Source organism: Varanus komodoensis, unplaced genomic scaffold (assembly GCF_004798865.1).
Source record: "Varanus komodoensis strain SLA01 unplaced genomic scaffold, ASM479886v1 scaffold6_2, whole genome shotgun sequence".
NCBI classification, from domain to species: domain Eukaryota; kingdom Metazoa; phylum Chordata; class Lepidosauria; order Squamata; family Varanidae; genus Varanus; species Varanus komodoensis.
In genome coordinates this window covers 17,635,873-17,658,170 of record NW_025336346.1, presented here as the reverse complement: position 1 = coordinate 17,658,170, position 22,298 = coordinate 17,635,873, and the positions used below count along the sequence as shown (strand labels likewise).

General features: G+C 48.5%; 1 protein-coding gene and 1 non-coding gene across 2 annotated transcripts in view; both read right to left on the bottom strand.

Moving 5' to 3' along the window:
• Positions 1-22,298, bottom strand: part of CELSR3 (cadherin EGF LAG seven-pass G-type receptor 3) — a 145,156-nt gene that overhangs the window by 27,469 nt on the left and 95,389 nt on the right. The window contains exon 35 of the mRNA XM_044451518.1: positions 19,692-20,814. Coding sequence (XP_044307453.1) covers positions 19,692-20,814 — 1,123 coding nt within the window. The remainder of the gene's footprint in view (positions 1-19,691; positions 20,815-22,298) is intronic.
• On the bottom strand, positions 8,550-8,656 carry LOC123034360. The gene has a single exon (XR_006416737.1). It is a non-coding gene; the product is annotated as a U6 spliceosomal RNA (small nuclear RNA).

The following is a 22,298-nucleotide window of genomic DNA, read 5'->3' as shown; positions in this document are numbered from 1 at the left end:
GGGGCCGTGGTCCCGCCCGCGGCCTCACACTGGCAGGGCCAGTGGGGGAGAGATCTGGGGGGCTGGCACCGCCCCTGCCCCACTGGCCCCAGCACCGTGTGGGCAGGCGTGCTCTCCAAAGGAGGCTGGCTGCCCCCGGGCAGAGCGCAGCAGCTGGGAGGAAGCGGGGGAGCCGCACTCTGCCTGGCTGCCTCGAGATGAGGCCAAGCAAAGCACGGCTTGCCCCGTTCCGGCGCTAGTGCTGATCCCTCCTGGCACTGCAGCTGTGGCTTGCTCTTGAATGGGGGGCTGCTGGTGGTCCTGCCCCTCCGGTGCCCCTTGGGAATTCCACGGGAAGACTGCAGGCAAAGAGCAGGGAGGGGTGTACCCTGCCCCCCCCCATGTGCTCCGGGCATTTGCTGGGTCCTTCAGGGCCCCAGGCTGAACAGCCACCTTGGGTTGGCGAATAAGCATCCCAGGCTTACAGTGTTGTCTGAACCCAGCCATGTTGTCTCCCTCTTGGTTTTTAATGAAGGCCTTGGCAAAATTTCTCCAAAGTGTTCTTCCTCTCTGAATTTATTTTAAAAAGCCAGTTCTTTTCTATCCAATTAAATGAGAGCAGTTGAAAAAAGTGGGAGAAATGTTTGGCATAGCTCTTGTTCAAAGAGAGCTTTTTTGACTTAGAATCCAGATAATGAAAATCTCTGGGGTAATTTGTGGTTTTCAGATGTTTTCGCCCACAACTCCAAGCAGCACTACTGGCATAGCCAGTTGGAAAGAGTGGGGGGTGGGTTCTAGTTTATATCCGTGGTTTACAGCTGGTTTGCTTTTCAGCTTTCTAGATGGCAGAGGCAGGCTCGATTATTGCTTGATTATTCCTACTGGCTGGGAGAAAACAGGGTGCTTATTATTTCAGCTTGTAAATTCAGGTGTTAATTTGCAAAACATAATAAAAGCTGCCCCCACCATCTTAATTGAGGAATTTGCTCATGCTGGCTTAGCTCTGCTCAGGAATGGAGACATTCCAACACCCTCTGAACATCTTGGATGTCACTCAAACAGAAACAGAAAGAAGTTGAATGATTCCCTCTCACCATGAAACCGTGGCACTGTCCTTCTGTGGCTGGGCAGGGTGTCCCTCAGCTGCCTTCAGGAAACCGCAGTCACCACAAGTCTTTGTGGCAGGCCAGGCAAAGTGGCCCGCCGCTGCCCATGCCAGAGAAACACCTGTGCCTATGCGGCCCCTGCAGCTGCTCTAGGGCAAATCGCCCCCCAGCGGTGATACCAAAGGCTAATCTGGGAAGCTGCTTGCCTCTTGCTTGAGGCTTCTCCCTCAGCCTGGCTATTTGCTCAGTTATGCTAATCGAGTTAACCAATAACAGCGAAGGGGACAATGGAACCTGTGTTTAGACCAGAAAAACACAGGTCCTACATTTCCCAACCAGGGGGCTTTTGAAAGACACTTCTGTTTAAACATGCATAAGACTGCTCCATAACTTGAGTTACTTATTCTCCCACTGCTGTCAGAACTGGAGTAAATACGGCAGAGCCACACTCAAAGAATAATTCCTCATTCGGTCCATCAAAGAATAATTCCTCATTCGGTCCATGTGCCGCAGTGCTGGTGCACCCTGACCTTGCCTGCGAGGTGCCCAGAGATGCCTCATTCAGCCCTCTGGTGAAAGTTGGGGGAGGCAGTCAGTCTCTGACCCCCGGTGGCTCGGCTTCCTGGCTCTGAGGATCCTTCCCCTCCTTCCCCACACGCTCTTTTCTCTAGTGCGAGTCTATTGAGGCAGGTCTTTCACACAGAAATGAGCCTGTTCCAGAAGTTTTCTTCCCCCTCATTGGCTTGTGTGGTTTATTTCTTTTAGTATAGTGTTTTTAATTGAGTTTTAATGACTTCTGTTTTAATAAAGATTTTGCTGAACTGGATGTTATTAGTTGCCTCGAGCATCGTTTTTGTGACAAAATGAGTGCCTATGATTCATCACCCATCATCATCATTTAAGGTTAGGTCTGCTTGTGACTTAGGGAACAAGAGAGTTAGCAAGAAATGCAATCTGGGCTACTTCCAGACAGAAATTGTACAATCTGGCTTGTAGCACTGTCACTCCAAAGACAGGGTGCAGCTATTCTATCAGCAAAGTGGGAAACGTGGGAGGGTCACAGGGTCTGGACCCCTGTTAAGTTCTGTGAGTGAGGCAAAGCCCCTTAGAATCATAGAATAGCAGAGTTGGAAGGGGCCATGAAGGCCATGGGGTCCAGCCCCCTGCTGTTGCAGGACACCACGTTACACCATCCCACTCAGCTGGCTGTCCAGTTTCTTTTTGAATGTCTCCAGTGTGGCAGAGCCCACCACCTCTCCAGGCAGCTGGTTCCACTGTCGTATTTGTCTGACAGTGAGGAAGCTTTTCCTGATGTCCTGCCTGAATCTGGGTTGTCGCAACTTGAATTGCTTATTCTGTGTCCCACATTCTGGCATCAGCAAGAAGAGATCTTGACCTTCCTCTTTGTGACAGCCTTTGAGGTACTTCAAGAGGGATATCTTCTATAAGTAGCCTTCTCTTCTCAAGGCTGAACATGCCCAGTTCCCCTGGATCATTTTTGTTGCCCTCCACTGGACCCTTCCTAGTTTACCTACACCTTTTCTGGAAGCCCCCCTGCTCTTGCTCTGCTACCTGGGCTGCTGCTAGGCACTTAAACAATTTGGGGCCCAGGCCCATAAGACTGAATCCCACTTGTGCTAATGTATCTCAATATATGTATATTTAGAAATAATTACTAAGTCTTATTTACTTTTCACAAAAGGTAGGGATAGCTGATCCATTTCTTAGCCAAATCATCTCAAAACAAATTCTTCATTTAGTTTGCACCCTGAGCTGGATTATAGGCTTGACTAACTGCCAAGCAGAGGAAGATGTGGTGCTGGGGAGAAGGGCTGGCCTCAAGTGGGAGGGAGAGCCCGCCCTGTATGGCAGTGAAGTTGAGTGGAACAGGGAGCCAGGAGGAGAAAGCGCTCACTGAAGGCCACTTGGGGCTCCAGAAACATATTAGAGGAGGTCACCCTCATGCACCCAGGCCTAGCAATGCCTCTGCCCAGCCAGAGGCATTTGGAATTATCCCCTCATTCCAACCCAGGAGCAATTCAGGACTGTCCTGTACGCACACACTGTAAGCACCTCCTTATTTCCTTATTTAAAGCTTTTCTATCCCACCCTTCACAATCTCTCAGGGCAGTGATACAAGAAGGGTTTGCAAGGATCTCTTGAGTGTGGATGCTTGATTCACTAAAGCAGCACCACCCACCTGTCAGAGGGAGGGTAGGACATACCTGGCTGGCTGACATGAAGCAGGAGCAGGCCAGTCATGTCCCAGGCATCCCCAGTGTTAGCGGGGCATCACAGATGGCCAGAGATGGAACAATCTCCGGCCCAAAGCCCTCTGCCCAGCCTCCAGGCCGCGCAGGGACCACCTGCATTCAAAGGTGCCCATCAGTGCTCCCAGCAGGCATTTCAACCCAATAAGCAGCAGTCATTGCTACTTGGTCAACCAGGGTATGAAAGGGGACTCCACCATGCTGCCAGGGTCAACTGCCCCTTGGCTTGTGATCAGACTTTATTCTCGAGAATACAAATACAGTTTTTCTTTTCTCTCACTGTAGTCATGTTTAATTGGGTGAAGCATGCCAGGGCCAAATCCATTCTGTCCTTCAGGAGAAATCAGCAGGCTTGTGCAAAATTTTGCTTGGGCAATTTTTTTTTTTTTTTTTGCAGAAATGCAAAAAATGGGGCAGCTTAGCTGTGCCACTCAGATGACCTTTAATCTCTCCCCCCACCCACCCTGTCCCTGTCTCTAAGCTATAGCTCAGCCTTCTCTCCATGGCCTTTTAACTCCCAACAGGAAAGCTAGAAAAGGAAGCCCCAGAAATCCACATCCCTTACCTGAAATGTGCCGCGGGGCAGCTGAACTGGCAATGTGGGTGGCTGCAGCAGCTGGACCGTCTCAAGCTGCCTGCTCTACTCTGCTCTGCTTGCTATTAATACCTGACTGTGATCTTTGTCACGCCACTCCTTCCTCACCTGCCTTGTCATTAAGCAGCAGCCCCTACTGATTCTTGGGTCACTGGGTTTTTCGAGAGGCAATTGCCATACGCCTGCTGCTGGGCGTCCCGGAGCAGAGCCCGGGACAGCCTGAGTTGGCTTGCTGCTCAGGACAAAGAACAAAGTGGCATCCCCTCCCACTCCACGTACGGACGCTGCTGGACTGGCAGCATCTCCCATTGCACCTGAAGGCAGGAAGCTAATCCGGGGTGTGCCCTGCAGGCTGCAAGGGCACAGGTTACTCCTTCAACTGGTTTCTGCCACCTCCCAGCATCTGCTGCCTGAAGTGGATGCCTCGCTCTGCGTAACGGAAGGGCTGGTCCTGTCTGAGCTCGTCTCAGCCTCCAGATAATGGGCATATCAGGACCAAGGCAGACTTGATACAGGCACCCAGAAGTACGTCACCTGGTATGTGTTTTTCTCTCCTGCAGTGGGTGTGTGTGGGTGTGTGTTTCCAATTTTGCTGACATGAGGGTAGGAAGGGGTGGATGTAAAGTAGTCCTTTTCCTGTATCTGGCATTTCTCCCTCTCCCCTGTTGCTAATAGCTCAGGTGATTTGTAAATGGTGGTCTCCAGAAAATCAGCAGCCTATTTTCAAGCTGACCATGAAAGAAGAAAAATCACAGGGGCCCATGGCAGCTCAGAAACTTGCTCTCCATGCATGCAGGCAATCCATATGGTGGCCAGCCCTCGCATGTGAGAAGCCCCAACATTCCTTTCTATTAGAAACTGTTTCCTGACACCTTTGACCCCTTGACTTATGACGATTCCAGTCAGTGCCCAGTTCAGGTTTCCAGGCGCCTTGGGCCAAGACATCCTCAATGGTCCCCATCCCACAATGAGTCCACCTTCTTCCCAGCTGTCCTTGCTCCTCATCCTCGTTCTAATAGTTGCTGCCACTTACTTACTGGGCAGGCAAAGCCCAGGAGTGAGCTGCCAGTGGCTTCGCCTTCCCATTCTCACCATTATCTGGGCTGGATGAACAGATGCAGATCAACAAGGAAGGTGTTATGAACAGAAGACACAAAATCAGGGGTTCTTGCCAGGATGCCCTTGCCACATGTCCAACTGTGATGCTAGCCCTCAGGAGACCCAACTGCACCTTTTTAAGTCTACCATACTCTTACAAGGCTTTCCTCATTTAAAACATAGGCACAAAACTGATGCTGTGTTACTGTCTTGTGGCAACTCAAGTTCACCAAACTAGATGATAACAGTACACAAATTCAACATGCCTGTGTAGTTCTTTTCTAGTGTTTGCAGGATCCGCACCCAACCCCACTGCTGAAGGAGGCAGCTACTACTGTTGCACTAACGGCAGAGCCAGGAGAGGCTTTAGGCTTTGTTCTTCCACTCTTCCCATTTGTCTACCCTGAGACGGTTATCGGATTCCCATTAAGTTATTCTTAGTTTTCCGTATCTGTTTGCTCTGCACAGTGTAGGCTAGGTTTGCCATTTTAACAAGGGGGACTCAGCCCCTTAATTAAGCTGTAAAGGGAGTGATTAATGAAGGAAAATCAATTGTCCTTCAGTCTTATCTTCACTGGTGCTCTCACAGTGTCTCCTTTGCCTTACTGTTTTCTTGCGCCAAGCTTTAGAGTAGGAGGAAGAAAACAAGCTTTAAGAAGGTTCAGGGCTGGGGTGGAATGGAAGGTGGAATGTGAAGATTCCCGCTGGAGCAACTGCACCCTCCCACTTGCGTCCCCCAGCAGTTTGCCTCTGATACTGCGTGTGGCCCCTTGGACCTGTGCCCAGCGGTGGCCTTATTCTCCATGCAAGCCGTCCATCTAAAGCCACCCAAGTTGGTAGCCATCAGTACATCTTCTGGTAAGCTTATGATCTCTCTCATGGATCCAAGGAGTTGCTCCATATATTCATCCCTTTTTTTGCCTGTCAGAGGAAAACACCATTCTGCTCTGCCAACAATACAATGTTCTACACAGCAACTCAGAACAAGCCTCCATTACATGCAGCTTCTGGGAAAGTATGCAGGATTATGCTGCAAAAAGAGCACAAACAGATCCCTGAAAATTCCACAGCTGAGCAAAGTTGGGTTTTTTCCCAGGTAACGTGCTCCAAGGGCTATTTTTAGATTTTTCAAAACATAATTGGCCACTAATCATACTGGGCACAGAACTTAAGATATAATGAATCAGTAAAGAAATCTGTTAAATTGGGTGCATTTTGATTGTCTTACTTTTTTATTGTAAATTGACTTTTTGCACTTTTATACTGTTTTATATGGTTTTATTGTTGTAACCTGCCCAGGGAGCCATGAGGCTAAAAGAGCAAGCTAGAAATGAAATGAATGCATGAATGTTTAAAATTGAATGAATACTTAAATACATGATGTTTGAGGCTCTATTGTGTACACATACATAGCTTAGAGTAAGCCCCATCAAACTCTATAGGAATTAAGTAGGCATGCATAGGATTGCTCTGCATGTTTTCAATCCTATGTGCACTTATTTAGGAGTAAACTCCATTGAAATAATTGGAACTGATGCTCAGAACAAGCTGTAAATTATGCGGAGAAGACACCCTGCTCCAGTTAGTCTCCTAGAGATTCTTATTTGGCTAACAGCTATTTCACATTTCAAGATGTTTCCTAGGAATCTGTAATATTTTAACAACCTTTGCAATCTGGCTTTCGTCAACATGTTTGTATATCTGTGGTCAAAAGGTGTCCTTCTGCTTCTCTCTCATGCTTCCAATGTGTGCTTGGAGGTATGTTCTGTTCTGTATCCCTGGGATGCATTCTGACAATCCACATTGGTGACTTCTGTCCCACGTTAGTTTTCCCAGAATAGCCATGAAATTCATGGGGTTTCACCAAGAAAACCATAGCTTCATCTGATTCTCTAACTCGACTGCCCTGGATTTCATGGAATCATAAAATCCCAGAATATGAGCTCTGGAAGAGGCTAAGAAGGCCACGGGGGGGGGGGGGGGGGTCCAACCCCTGCCCAATGCAGGACTGCAGGTTAAACCTTCCCTCTCTTATACACACCAGCATGACTGTTGCTAGATGTCCTTTTCTTCAAGGTGTGTCCTCACTTTAAGGGACCGTGCCTAGTACCATGTCACAGCACGCAGCCCGTGGTCCTTGTTTCAGAGTACCCTCCAGTCTCTGCTTCCCATACAATCGCAATCTTTTATCACCTTACATTCCCAGTTCCTCACCCACCAATGCACACACTCCAGCATTTGAAAGGTCTTTGATGCGCACCTCTTAAAGGTGCACACTCTAAGGCAGCCCCTGGGGTCTCTAACTTGATGCTCAAGAGGAGCTTGCACATCCTTCTTAGTGCATGGCAAGCTCCTTGCTGATGCATTTAATTTTATTCTTCTTGCTGCTCCTTTTAATTTTATTTCTTACGATTTATTTATTACCTGTGAGCCTGGCTTGCTGCAAAGCAAAGTGCACCATCTTTATTTGGGCTCAAAAGAAGAGTCTTGTATCTTGGAGCGCAGTCCCTGCCTCTTCGTTGTCTCACCTGTTTGTCTTCTGGGAAATGAGTGTTTGGGGACTGACCATGCACAGCTGCTTAATGCATGGGCCAGGCACAGCCAAGACAATTCCAGATATGCTATTAACACCACCATTGTCACCAGCTGCAATCACTGCTCCCCTTTCTTGGAATTGCTGTTGTAACTTGCTTGCTCGCTCGCTCGCTCGCTCGCTCAACAGACAGAGTGCCAGTAAGCAAGGAGGCAGAGGAATCCCCTGGTCCCGCTTCTCACCACCACCTTTGTCTGTGCCAGGGCAAGACGCAGGCAAACAAGCAGGCTGTGACAGGAAAGAGGAGAGGCGATTCTAGGGAGTTCCAGGGGGCTCCTGCTTGGGAGCGTAGTGGTTAAGAATGTGAGACTGGGACTCAGGCAACCTGGGTTTGAGTCCCCACTCGGCCATGGAGCCAACTGGGTGACTTTGGGCCAGTCACAGACTCTCAGCCCAACCTGCCTCACAGGGTTCTTGTTGTGGGGATAAGATGGAGGAGAATGATGTAAGCTGCCTTGAGCCCCTTGTAGGAAAAAGGCAGGATATAAATCGTGGGGTGGGGGGGGGACCCTTGGCAGGTGCCCAGCCAGGCCTGCCTTCGATGCTGGCCCTGCACACACCCAGACAGTGCCCAAGTCTGCAGAGAAACCACAGTCTTTCCCTGCTCAAGGGTGAGGATGGGTACAAACTATTAGCACATTTTAATGGGATTACTGGATTCATAGCAGTCTGACATGGTAGTTGATTGTGCTCTCAAATGAGTATTGGAGTTAGTCTTACTCATGAATAGAATACTTTTATTTCTTGCAATTAATATTGTGATAGGTATAAATATAGCTCTTTGACAGAGGGCACAAAAACCTTTGGCCAACCTTGGAGTAATCAATAGCTCAATAAATATTCAACTTACAATGCAATCCTATTGTGATAAGAAAGCTAAGCTTTGTAGGATTCTGTACTGACAGAACAGGTCTTATACAATCCTATACTGATAAGTGTGTCAACCTTGCGCAGTGGCCATGCTTATCTTCTCTGTATCATTCCAATTTTAGTATATGTGCTGCCAAAGCCGCACTCTGCCTGTTGAGCAAAGAAAAAAGAAAGAAAAAAAGATAAGCAGGAGGACTGAAGGAAGACTTCAGGGTGGTTAGTCATCATTCTAAGACATAGATTTATGTGATGGGATCTTGCTTTTATTTTTTCCCTATTCTTTCTGAAGGCAGCCTACAATGCATCCCTCCTTCCAAGCCCTGTAAGAGGGACAGTTTGATTTTAGGCTTAGTTTAAGGCTTCTTGTTGAGATTAATGACCGAGAACCCCATAAACCAATTCCAGGTTGGCCAAATAAACCATGACTTTTCTCTTCTTTGGAAGGATGAATACCTACAGCAGTTCATCTTCTTTAAGGAGATACCATTTTTCTGGAGAAAGCCAGATTTTTAATTTCCCTATCACCATCATAAAGCATTTTTAACTTTCTTTAGTATAGCGTGATCCATCATACAGGAATCCCTAGCATACATTGTCATTTTGATAAAGCTGAAAGAAATGAGTGTTAAAGAAGTCAGCTGGTATGCACATGAGGGAGACACACTGTATTTTATATTTTATTTCCAAATCTGTTGCTTTCATGGTACAATTTTACACGGCTAGGAAGGAAGCCCATGGACCTTTCAGTCCCCCCTACCAACAAAGCAGCGGGAAGGAGGAAGGGATGGAAAAATATAATGAAGTAACCAAAACAAATGCTCTCCATAGTCTAGGCCACCACATGTACAATCAAAGAACTGCTCTGCAGATTTGCAAGTTAACTACAACTCCCAAGAACATTCTGCGCTTCAAGGCAATGCTAAGATGCCAGCTGTCAGAAGCAACACAGCAAACACCAGGAAGGCATGAGAGACACAGACACTTCACCCCTTGTTCAGTGTACCCCCACTTTTTTGGCACACATCTCTCCCTATGTGTTGAGGAGTTTAGTGAATTCTTTCCTCGCCCAAGAGGAATGCAAAGCTGCCAGAGGGAAGCAGCTCCTCTGGGCATAGCACCTACTTTCTTCTCCAAACTGGGTAACTGTAATTAAATAACTTGTCCACACTGACATCATAGTCCAGGAAATCTGCCCATACGTTTTGCTGTTACTTTGGAGAGGTGGGAGGCCATCAGTATACAAGAAGCCTGGAAGGACAGTACCAGGGTTAAATGGTTAGATGTGCCAGAAGCCTCCTTTCAGGATCCCGTCTTCAGAAATATGGACTCAGCTGTGTGTGTCTGTGACGGGGCTTTCATTCGACTGCACACCCTCTTCTGCGCTGAACTGACCACACAAGAAAACAAGCCACTCATCCAATTAAGCCCTTCAAGGAAGAAGGAATAAACTGTCTATTTCCAGTATAAATCAGTTTAAAAACAAACAACAGAATCTGCAGGAATCAACCAACCAAGAAATGAATTTCTTCTTTTTGGTGATTAATAAATACCATAGACATCCATTGAATCACAAAGGGGGTGGAAAGTATAAACAGTATCCGATGAAAGGAAGAGACAGTCTTTCCAGAAATCAATGTGTAACGAATTAAAAAAAATCTGGACCCTGGTTTGGCTATATATACATATACAGACTGAGGCGGGTGGAGCGGGGGAGGAGTGTAAACAAGCTCCTTTTCAGAGCCCAGTAGATCACATTCAGGGAATAATGAGTGCACAAAGGACTTCTTTGCATTCTCCACAGTTGGAATGATCTTTACTTTCACAAAATGATCTGTACTATTATTATTTTGTATACATATATATTTTCTTAGCACGTAATCACACCTTGGCCTCTGCTTGCTTCTCAGCCTCGTCACTTCCTAGCTTTGCTTAATAGGTTGGATCCGAATTTCTGCCAGATCAACTGTGGTATTAGAAATGGGCTTTCCTGCTCCCTCCTTCCCAAGGCAGCCCCTTCAGACACTGCTGAACGGAGTGAGCTGTGGTAACATACGTGCGCTTGTGCGTGTGTGTTGGGAGGGGGTTCCCCAAAAACCAGGCAGGGAGCCCTTCTGCAAGTGGCACCCCCCTTTTTTTTCTTTTCAGAAGGCAGATCCTGGATCCAAGCCCTTGTAAACAAACAAACCCTACTGAATACTTCTTGGCCCAGGTTCCATCTTCTGACCAGCGAGGAATATCAGTACTGTGCCCTCCACCGGGCAGCAGATGGTTGAGATGGCCCTCCGCCCCTCCTGGCCTTGGCACATAACAGATTCTTCCATTCCAGTGGGAGAAGGTGCAGGCCAAAGGCAGCTGTGGGCCACAGCCGTAGCAACCCACCTTTGTTCAGGCCTCAAGTGCGAAAGGTCAAACGGCTCAAAGAGCCACTTCCCTCCCGGAGCAACAGACTGCGGAATGTGCTGGAGAATAATTAAAACCTCACCCCTTTCTTCCTCACCGTGAGACCAATCGAAAGGCTTCTGGCCTGAGCAGTGGAAGGGGCATCTGCAAGGCACCTGCCACCCACCTTTGACAATCACAGAGAAAAGCTTCCCAGTGTAAACATTAAGTCAGGTTCATTTAACAATTAAGCTGCAGTGTTCTGTACTAATAAGGCAGTCAACGGAGCACTGTCCCCGCAGGAGGGGAGCAAGACACACAGAGGAACGCCTGGGCTCCAGCCGGGAGATAGCACCGCAAGGCCAGCCACTTCTGTGGCAAGGCCCTGCTCAAATGTTCAGGCAGGCAGGCAGGTGGTACAGTCTGCTGCAGGACTGTACCGCCATGGAATGCATGAGGGAAATGCTTATTTGAAAGCAACCCTTTCAAAATCTCCCTGCTGTCTGCCTGACATGAAGATTTTAACATGAGAGGTAGTACTTTCAAATAGGCAATTCCTGATGAGGTAATGAATTCTCTGCCATGAAGGCACAAGGGCCATGAATCCTTGTGTTTTTCTGTACAAAACTGTTATCTGGCTGTATCTTCTTCCAGTTTTGTTGGAGAACTGAGATCCAAGTACCAAGCAAGGAGTCTTTTCTGTTTTTCTATGACATACCCTCTAGATGGCATTGTGGCAGATCAGCACATGTACACAAGGGGAAATGGCACCTTCCTTCACTTTGACAATTAAATGCTACATTTTTCTGCTCTAGGAAACTCGCCAAAATGCTGGTTAGAAACAGAAGTGATACTACAGAGGGTCGTGATGGTGTCTAAAAAACCCCAGAAGCAACTGTGAGTAGGGCATGACACTTGCACAATAAATGCCTTGTGCAGAAACCGCATGAAAATTGGAGCGTACCCTCTGATCTGAGTGAGGGTAAAAGAAGCAGAAGCTTTCAAGGGGAAGTAGCAGTGCTTTGTGGCCCATGGCCAGCAACACAAAGTAACGGTATTAACATCCTGGAACAGAACCCACAATAACTTGCCATCTTGGTCATGCTTAGTGCTTCCAGCACTGGCACTCAGAGGAGCTGGTTTGACTGGATGCTACCAGGGCAGTGAGCCCCAGCTGAGACTGTGCAGTGGTTCTGGGACTCTTCCATTGCGCTTGGCGGAGCCAGAGATGGCCAGCACGGCAGTGGTATCTGGTGGTACGCATGGTGCGACTTGCTTATGATACAACTCTGACTGTGGAGTAGCACAGGAACGAGCACTCCTCCTGTTCGATCTTATTGTGCAAGGACATGCATGGAAAGCCAGTGTGGCGCAGTGGTCCGAGTGCTGGACGGGCACCTGGGACGTCCAGGTTCTAGTTCTCACCTGACCGGGAAGGTCATGGGGTGACTTTAGGCCAGTCACTAACTCTCAGCATAAGCTACCTCCCTGTCGTGAGGATAAGCTGGAGAGGAGGAATTATGTAAGCTGTCTTGGGTTTGCGGCAGGAAAAAAGGCAGGCTAGTATGGTAATAATGGATGTGTCTACACTCCCAAAGGAATTGAAACAACACTAGCAACATGCTGCCATTGTGAAAAACATAATAAACAACCCTAGTTGTTCAGTGAGGCTCCCAAATTAATTTTCTTCTCTGAGAATGGACTAGATGGTAGCACTCCTTGATAATGCAGAAATGCATACAGGGCATCTAAAGGTGGTAGGTGAGCAGGGGCTGGGAGACAACAGAGCAAGTAGACAATGCAAATTTAAAGTGATAGCTTGCTTCTGCTTATTTTGTGTATCTTGCATTGTGATTTCAGATTTAATGAACAGGGCTATCAAGAGTGATGGAAGTCATTAGTTCTATATCCTAAATACAAGGAGGTGGCATTAACAACTTGGGATGGTTTGGATTGTAAAACGTATTTCCTGCCTATCTTAAAAAACAAATCCAAAATGTGCTATTGGCAGATCTATAATCTGCTAAAACAAAGCACTTGAAAATGCATTTGGTTTATAGTTAGTGTCTGTGGTGCACAAGTCTAAAGGGTAAATATTTGCTTCAGGTAGGAGAGAAATGTTTATAGTTCGGGGAGGCAGAAAAACTACACTGTGAAATAGTGAGCAGAAGTTAATCACAGCTGCTTCCCGTGGAATACGTAAGGCTTAAGAGTAGCAAGGCTTAAGAGTAAAGTCATATCCTTAAGTACAACTGATTATAATGACACAAGGGTGCAATCCCATGCATGCTTCTTGAAGGGATAAGCCCTGCTGCAGATAGTAGGGCATCCTTCCCACTTCCCGCTAAATATGCAGGTACAAGATTGTATTGCAAGGACAACACTCGATGTGGTTGCCCAGAAGTGTCTGAACTTGGATGGGCATCTGGTGAGTGCAGAAAGAGCACGAGACAAGGACTGCCTCCATGCTTCCCCCACCCTGCAAAAGACACAGATACCTGATTTTGGCTATGTCTGTTGCCCCTGCTCACAAGAAGGAGGGCCTGAGGCACCACCAGGGTACTGTTTATCCAGGGGGAGCTCCTCTTCTCATGCCTCTGTCACCTCCTCACCACACTTGTGACATTGGAGCCACAGTGGGTACAGAAAGACCCACGCTGGTCACAGGAGTGGGGGGAGGGCACTTTGCAGTGGGAGTGCCAGCCCTGGGACTCCAGCCCACCCTGCGGCTGCCTAGGCACAGTCTAGCAGCCCCAGGATGGCACCTAAGTGGCTTTCACTAGGCTATATTCAGAGAGCATGCTGGAGCTGGTATGTGTGTGTATCCACTCTGCATCTCTGCAGTTCCGTGTTCTTTGCAGGTTGCTCTTGGCAGACTCGTGCGTGTTTGATGAGAGCGACCTGAACTATGAGTATCAGGGAAGGCAGTGAAAGCCCTCAGCTTGCTTGGGACGGGGAGCTGCTGAGCTGGATGTCTTTCCTGTAAGAGCGTGGGGTGCAGACCACCACTGGGAAAAGCAGGTGTACCTAGACCAGGGGTGGGCAACTTGTGGCCCTCTGGATGTCGTGGGGGCTCTCATTCTCAGCCCCATAGCTAACTGTGTGGAATGATGGGAACTGCCATCCAAAAACTTCTGGAGGCCCACATGATCCCCCACCCCAGGCAAAGACAGTCCCTAAATAATCAAGAAAGATGATACATGTGGATTACATCAGTGGCAGGAAGCAGTCTGAGGACCTTATCTAAAGCAATGTTTAGATAACTCCTAGCAAGGCCTCCTCCTTTCATTGTTGGTTAAAAAACAGCCTGCAGGGATTTGGTGGAAGGCAGACAGAGCTTCTCTGTTGGGAATTTCCTTTGGAATTCAGCACATTTCCTTAGGAGGGTCCCCATTCCAAAGAGGCAAGAGGGAACATACTGCAATCACTCTTGCAGCTTCAGTGAGCATTGCTGGCCTCCTTTTCCCTGCCCTGCAGGGTTCCTGAACCTTTCAGAGCTGTGTAACATGCACACATGCAACACATTAATGTCACGGGGATCAATCTAAATTTCTGCTGGTTGCACAGCTGTACAAAAACTACAGCCACACCAGGAAAAAAGCAGCACCCTTAGCAAGAGTGTGAGCCAGTGTAGTATAGTGGTTGGAGTATTAATCTGGGACTGGGGTGTCCCAGATTCAAGTCCTCTGTGATCCATGAAGTTATCTGGGTGATTTGGGGCCAATCACTGACTCCCTGCCTAACTGACCTTACATGGTTGTTTTGAGGGCAAAATGGAGAAGAGGATCACACATTCTGCCTTGGGCTCTTTAGCGGAAAGATGAGATGGGAATGTACCAAACAAACAGTGTGTCCCATTCACTGTACACACCCACACCTTCTCCATCAGTCCCCAAAGGCAAAGAATCAGAAGGCCTAAGGGCACGAAGGAAGGAAGGAAGGAAGGAAGGAAGGAAGGAAGGAAGGAAGGAAGGAAGATGGACTTGAAGAAAAAGGGGAAGGGAAGCCAAGTTCCTCATGTACTCCACAGGCAGCATCCAGCACAAAGTCTGCTGTCTGGTCAAGGCCAGATTTGAAAAGATGCTTTTCCCTGGCTCAACTTTGCAAAACTCTTCGAGTCTCAGCCCAGGCTCACGTGGCAGCTTTTGGCTGCAGAGTGTCAGGAGAGTATTTCTGCAATGTATTGAAGATTGTATAAACATGTGAGGTCCCCAAATTGAAGCAACCAAGTTGTGTTGGCATGAGGAAGCATCAGGGGTCCAGGCTAAATTCCTATGAGATATTGGCAAGCAAATGGGATTTCATGGCCCGATCACTGGGCAGCTGTCTTAGGGACATGCTGTATACACTCAGCCAGGTTGAACATCTAGCTCAGTATTGTCTACACAGACTGGCAGCACCTCTGCAGGGTTTCAGGCAGGATTCTTTCCCTAACTTTCCCTGGCACCTGGAACCTTCTGCATGCAAGGCAGGTGTTCTGCCACTGAGCGACAGTCCCTCCCTGAAGTTGGAGCAGTTAGCAACTTCTCCCAGTTAGTGGTGGCTTGAATAATTGGTGGGTGTGTTTGGTTCTGCCCCTTCCCCAGCAAGATGGTTGCACAGATGTAACAAGGGCACACAACAGGTGGTGCCCAAAGGGCGGTGCGGAAGAGGGTCTGCAAAGTATCTGCTGCCCCATTTTCCTGCCCTGAAACCTGCATAGAGTTGCGCCATAGTTCAGATGAATTCACTGCCAAGACAAACGAGATCAGCCTCACAGCAAGGGGAACAGAAGAACCGTAAAAATAACCATAGAAATTTCTCTTCTCTCTGATTACAAAGATACAAAAAGGTATAAAAACCCTGCCCTGCCCCTCCCCCTGCAACCACCCCACCCTTTCACGTTTGCGTAGAGCACAGAAATGTTTCAGAAAGGAAGATTTCAACTGGTCTGGGGTTTTTTATATGTAATGCATGGTGGGGGGGGGATGCTCGTGGTGTGGCCACTCCCCCCTCCATTCAGGGTGCCCCTCCAGGCAGGGGGAGCGCCAGTGTGGCACAGAGGTTCTCAGGACACCTTTCTTCCACAGCCAGATCTTTGCGCCTTGCCTGACTCTCACCCCACAAGTTCTCCACCACAGTGTGTGCGGGGGATGGATTTGGGCCTCCAAGCAGCCTCAGTTCTTTCCTTGTCGATGCCCTGAGGAGTCCCAATCTTCTGGAAGTGTCTGGCCCGGCAATCTTGCTTCTTCCTTGGTCCTCACAGCAGTTGGGCCCTTCAGGAATGTCCCTCACTTCTTGTTACTCTTTTTGGGGAAAAGAAAGGCAGAATTATGATTAAGCAATTCCTCTCCAAGAAGCCTAAAACATAGACTCTGCATTCTGAAGTGGCTCCACACATTAGCTCAGGAAGGGAGACTTCCTTCAGCCCAAGGACCGAATTCTGTTTTGGGGAAGGCTGCAGGGATGCTATTCCTGCCATGGGTGGGGTGGGGGCTGAGAGCGAAAGGAGCAGGGCCCAAATGCATCAGTGTACTGTCACCTGAAGCTCTTACTGCCGGCAAGGGAGCCTGAGGAGAGGCATTTCAACTTCTTCAAAGTTGAGGAGGAGATCTGCACGAAAGTCAGGAAAGCATCAAAGGGATGGTTGGAGGAAAGGGGCAGGGCAGGGTGTGTGGCCATGTGAGGAGCTCCAGAGGGCTAGCCTGGGCCCAGGTAAGGTTGGATCTGGTCCCTAAGCAGCAACTGGTCTGGGAAATGCCTCTCCTGTTCCTGCCTCCAGTTAGGGTGGTAACTGTAAAGCCCAAAAAACAATCAGGGTTTTGGACAATAAAGAACAGACAAGTCACAGACTAGAAACTGTGACCAAGTATATACTATTATACAATAGTATAGGCTGAACCTACCAGCAAGCAGAGTGAGGCAGCTGGTCTGGAGTGTCAGGAAAGGACAACTAATTGTTTGGTTTTGACTGATAATTATTGTGTTTTTACTCCCAGTGATTTTCTGCTCTAGGATTTTCTGCCTCAAGTATCAGAACAATTTGCTGACTGTGCACTGTGAGTTGCCAGGGATGTGGGGTGGGTGTGAAGCACCATCTACTGTTCTGCCTCAGACAGCAAATTGTCTTGGGCCAACCCTGTAGAAAGCTCAACCCCTGCCAGGCCCCTTCACTTCTGGGCCTTCAGGTGAGCGATCTCTTGTACTTTCAAATGTTCCACCTAACTACCAAGGCGGCAAACTTCACAAACAGCTGTGAGATTGGCAGGACTCCAAATTCCATCCCCCACTGGGGGCATCAGGCACACGGAATGCAGATGGTTCTGTTCCGCAGACCTGTCTCCCGACAGAGTAAACAGCAGAAAGAAACCACCACCAGAGGTGATCAGAATGCCTAAATCAAGACCTAGACACTGGTGACTCATTCCTCCTAAACACTAAAGAAGTGGATTTGTGTAACATTCCCAGATCCAGAGCATTCTGAATGAGTTCCCCAAGGAAAACAAAATATGCACCAAAGGTGCTATCAGGGCTTAGTATATGGAGTGTTTCCTTGACCCAAGCCTGTTCAAAGGTCCATGCTTATCTCCTCAGATTACATGCTTAAAAGGAGAAGGATTTCTCTTTTTCTGTCCTTTCGACTCAGTGAAACATGGATCAGAATATTTTCCCAGAGCAACCTAGCTAAAAAAACAGACTCTTCTATTCAAAGCCACATGCATCGCATAAGAATTCACCACAATTGTGCAAGGCAGCTTTGCTGACTGAAGCTGCTTCTTTCATTTGTTGCCAAGTTAAGTTATAGTCTAACTACAGAGTTAGGGTGCTTCTGGAGCAGGGGTGAGTATCATCCTGCTGAGCTTTTTGTTCACCCCACCCTCCGCCACTGACTTGCTGCACCAAATCGCCCAGGCGTTTGCTGCCACTGCACCACTGTACTTCTGTGGCACAGTGGCCACAGAAGTACAGTGGCCATCAGTAGTGGCCATCACAGTGGCCATCACTAGAGTCCTGAGGGAGAGAACTGGTCTCTCGATCCCCAGAAGCTGCTAGATTGTGCAGCTACTCCATTTATTTTCATTTAATGAATTTTCCCTAGTAGGAAAAGAAGACTGAAACAGCAGGGGCAAAATGGGAGGCTGGCAAGTGGAAGAGGCCGATACCAGGAACCTCTGTGAACGAGGCAAGGCAATAGTGCCATGGAAGCCCCACCTGCACTGGCAGCCTCAGTTAGAGGGTGCCCTGGATGCTGACCTGCTCTTGTGCTCCTCCACCTTGTCCCTTCTAAAAATTAAAACACTTTTTTGCAGGACCGCTTCTTGCTTCTCTGTGCCGGCCGGCTGGCGCTGCTGCTGCTCCATCACCGCAACAGCTCTCGGCAGTGCTGCAGCTTCCGCTACACAAGCACACATGCACAACTCCTGTACATGCTCTAAAGGTTGCTGCTGCTTCAGGGCCTTCCCCTGGAGTGGAAAGGTTTTGCAGTCCGCCTGGCACCAGCACCAAACTGCCCCCACCCCTCATCAGAGGGAAAGGCTTTGCAAAGTCTCTGCGAGGGAGGGGGTCCTTTGGGCAAGACAGGTGGCCGGTGAAGGCACAGCCTGCATTTGTTCACAGAGGCGGCAGAGGAAACTTCAGCAGCTCCTGCTGCATTGCTGGCATGTTGTCATGAATTTTTGCAAGTGTGGCCATGTGCACACACGTGCTTGTGTTCCAAAGGCTGCTTTTCTGTGTGGCTCTGAGGATGTTCTGTCTTATATAAATTGTTAATATGATCACTCTTGTTATCATGGTCACTGTTACTATGGTTTGTGTGTGTGTGGCTTGGAGAGTGTGTGTGTGTGTGTGTGAGGGGGTGCATATGTGTGTGAGCACAGAGGGGTTCTATGTGTTTTTGTGAAGGGCTCCTGCCACCTTCCCAAGGGTTATACTTGTCATTATTGTTGTTACATGCAAAGGGATGCCCATACTTTTTCCTGAGCAATCTGTCCTTAGTTCTTTCAAGATAACCTGGAATTTTAAGTTGTGCTGCTTCTGAGTAGGGCCAGCCTTGTTGGAATCTTTGTCATAGACACACAAAGGTATGAATTGCTGGATGCTTTCAGAATTTGCTCCTGTGTTCTGCTTTTCTCTGTGACTCTCAAAATATAATGTTGTATTTTAATTATTAGCATTATCGTGGCTATAATGGCCGAGTGGATTCTCCTCTCCCACTTAGAGTGACTTGATTCCCTGTGAAATAGAAGGGGTTGTTGCAACAGGAGAATGTGGGCCCAAAGGAATACTATTCACAGAGACACTCAGAATGACATGACATGGCATCATTCTCGGAGTATCAGGAATGAAAGATGGTAGCTGCAACCCTGCAAAAGCAGCTCTGCTGCTAAAGTAATGGTGGCGAAAACAAACACAAATGGAGAAAAGGCCACTGTTTCTACCCATCTAAAATGTTTCACATAGTTTCTCAGCCCCTACAACATCCTGCACCCATTTTGAGTCCTAGTATATATAGGGCAGGGTATGTGTGAACATCAAGTACTATTACAATCCCATGGCAGAACCATGGGATTCTATTACAATAGAACATCAAGTGAACATCAAGTACTATTACAATCCCATGGCAGAACCATGTGTGAACTATGAGAAACCCACAAAAGGAAATGTCCTTTTGACTGAGAAATATATTTCTTTCTAGTCTGAGCTTGTTTCTCTCTACCAGGACAGTTCACATTTCTACAAATATCCACCCCTTACCTGAACGGTCACAGCCTGAACGGGACAATGAAGAGAGAAAATGCTCTCTCAGAAAAGAAGCCACTTACTCGGAGTCTGGCGACAGCTCGGAAATACTGTGGGACGTGGTGGAGCGAGGTGGCGACGGGCACGGCATGGAAGGCGTGGAGGACGTCTGTGCCACAGAAGGCGTGGGGGTGGTCTGTGGACCTGAGGGAGTACTGGATGATTGCACAGAGGACAAGACGGAGGAGTTAAAAGAAGCTAGGATGGAAGAAAGGATGTCTAATTGCTCTGTGGAAGGGTGACGGCTGGGGATTGCTTCTAGATTTTCTCTAGAAGGGAGCCTTCTGGAGAGGAGTTCAAGATTTTCTCTAGAAGGCTGTTGTCTAGAAAGAGGCTCCAGATTTTCCCGAGGAGCCTGCCTGCTAGGCACTAGGTCCAGAGGCTCTCTAGAATTAGATCTTCTGGATAAAAAGTCCAGCTGCTCTCTTGACGTCTGTCTAGCTGATGCGAGTGGGTCCCTCGAAGGCTGCCTTCTAGAAAGGAGATCCAGCTGTTCTCGAGAAATATCTCGACTAGGCAACGTGTCCATTCGATCTCTGGAAGCTTGTCTAGCAGGCATAGTATTGAGCCATTCCCTAGAGAACTCTCTCACTGCCCCTCCAGAGTCTAGTGGTTCTCGTGACCCAAATCTACAGGGAAAAGTATCTAGATGGTCCCTGGATCCCTGCCTCCTGGGGAGAGTGTTCCCATGATCTCTTTGATCGTATCCAGTAGCTATTTCACCTAAGTTTTCAGTAGACCCATGCCTGCTGGGTATGCTTGCAAGGTGCTCTCTAGACCCATGTCGGCTGAGGATAGTGTCCAGCTGCTCCCTTGACCCAGGCCTGTTCAGGATGGTGTCCACGTGCTCCCGAGACCCATGTCTGCTGCCCACAGCCTCTAGGCACTCTCCACAGTTATTCCGGCTCAGCTGCTCCCTGGACATCTGCCTCCTCATCAGCATGTCGAGTTGCTCCCGAGAAGAGTAACGGCTGGCTGGCTGGGAGAGGCTACCTGCTCCCGAATAGATCCTCCCATAAGAAGCAGCAGGAACAGCCCTGTGACCCAGGGTGGAGGTTTTGTACCAGGAGAGATCGTTGGTCATTCTGCCCACAGACGACAGGCCTTGCAAGGCCGGAGGGTACTGGAGGCGATTCTTCAGGATACCTGCACAACAGGAACAGAGGAGGAGGAAGCAAGAATGAGGCATTCCCCGTGAAAATAATTTCTGGGGTTCTTCTGTGGGGAACACCCATCCCTGCCAAACTCACAATTTCTAGGGTGGTGTCAGTGCTCCCCTTACATGTTTAGGCCGGAGGCTTCCTGTCCCACCCTGGGTCAACGTCACACTCAGGATGCCAGATTTATCTGTGGCCAACCACAGCTAGGCCGCTTCTTCTGTCTCCCCTATCCCTGTCCAGGCCAATTCCATCTGGTGTCAGCCCCTTTCTCCTTCTTGGACTCTCGCTGTTGGGCTGCTCCAAGGCCAGGAAGAGGCCCCGTCTCTGCTCCCGTTTCCCCAATCAGGTCGCTCCTCAACACCTCCTTCTTTTGCAGCTCTCTCCCAACCAAGTCAGCTTCCTCTCATGCTCCCTTCAACCGCACCCCTCCTTTCCCCCTTGCAAAACGCAGACTTCAGAGCCAGGTCTCCCCTCAGACAGAAGAAAGCAACAATCTCCAGCAGCAGACGCAGCACCAACCCCTCTGCAGCCCCCTGGTAGCTCCTTTTTCTCGTGGGACACGCTAGGTCACTGCTCTCTGTTGCTGGGACTGCAGCTCCCATCGTTCATCATCACTGACTGTGCTGTTTAGGATAGGTGGGAGTTGCAGCCCAACAAGATCTGGAGGGACACATGCCCCCCAACACTTTTAGATGCTGGGCTCAATGGCCTTGTGGTGGGGGATGGTCTCTGATTCCCCACTCCCCTCTCCTGCACCAATACTAGCTGAGGCTTTACAAACTGCTTTTGCATTCCTGGTGTTAGCACAAAACAAAACTCTGTTTTCCAAACCTCATTAAAAAGAAAATCCTCTGAATACAGGCAGTTTTGTATTTTAAATGCACTCAAATCAGTGCACTTTCATAACTGTGGGAATAGAAATGGAGTTCACTTTGCCCTGATCCCATACACATCTACTTGGGAATAGGTAACATTTTATTGTAGAAAAGGGAAATATATTTTCAAAGTAAAATAATATGATGAGCAACTGTGATCATGCCCAGCTAGAGGCTCCCTGATAATAAAAATCTTTAAAATGATGACAACGATGATGACAACAACAGATGCAGCAGGAGGCAGCATCTGCCCACACCCTCCACTGCCGGCCACTTTGGATGTTCTGAGGTAGAACGTGCCTTTCCGGCCTGCCGTGCTGCTGTCTGTACCGCTGCCCTGCTGCTCCTGCTCCTGCGGAAGCAGCTCTGCAGCATCTCAGGCAGTGCTGGGAACTTGGGTCCCCCTGGAGGATGAAAAGGTGGCTCCCGATATACTCAGGTGGTGTCTGGTGTTCATATAGGGGCTGGATCCAGATTTACGCTGGATCAGCTGCACTGACAGAAGTGGACTTCTGCACCCTCTGCTTCACATGGCAGCCCCCCCAGCTGCCTGAAATGTGACTCAAAGAGTTGGGAGGCTGCTGCCTGGGCTGAA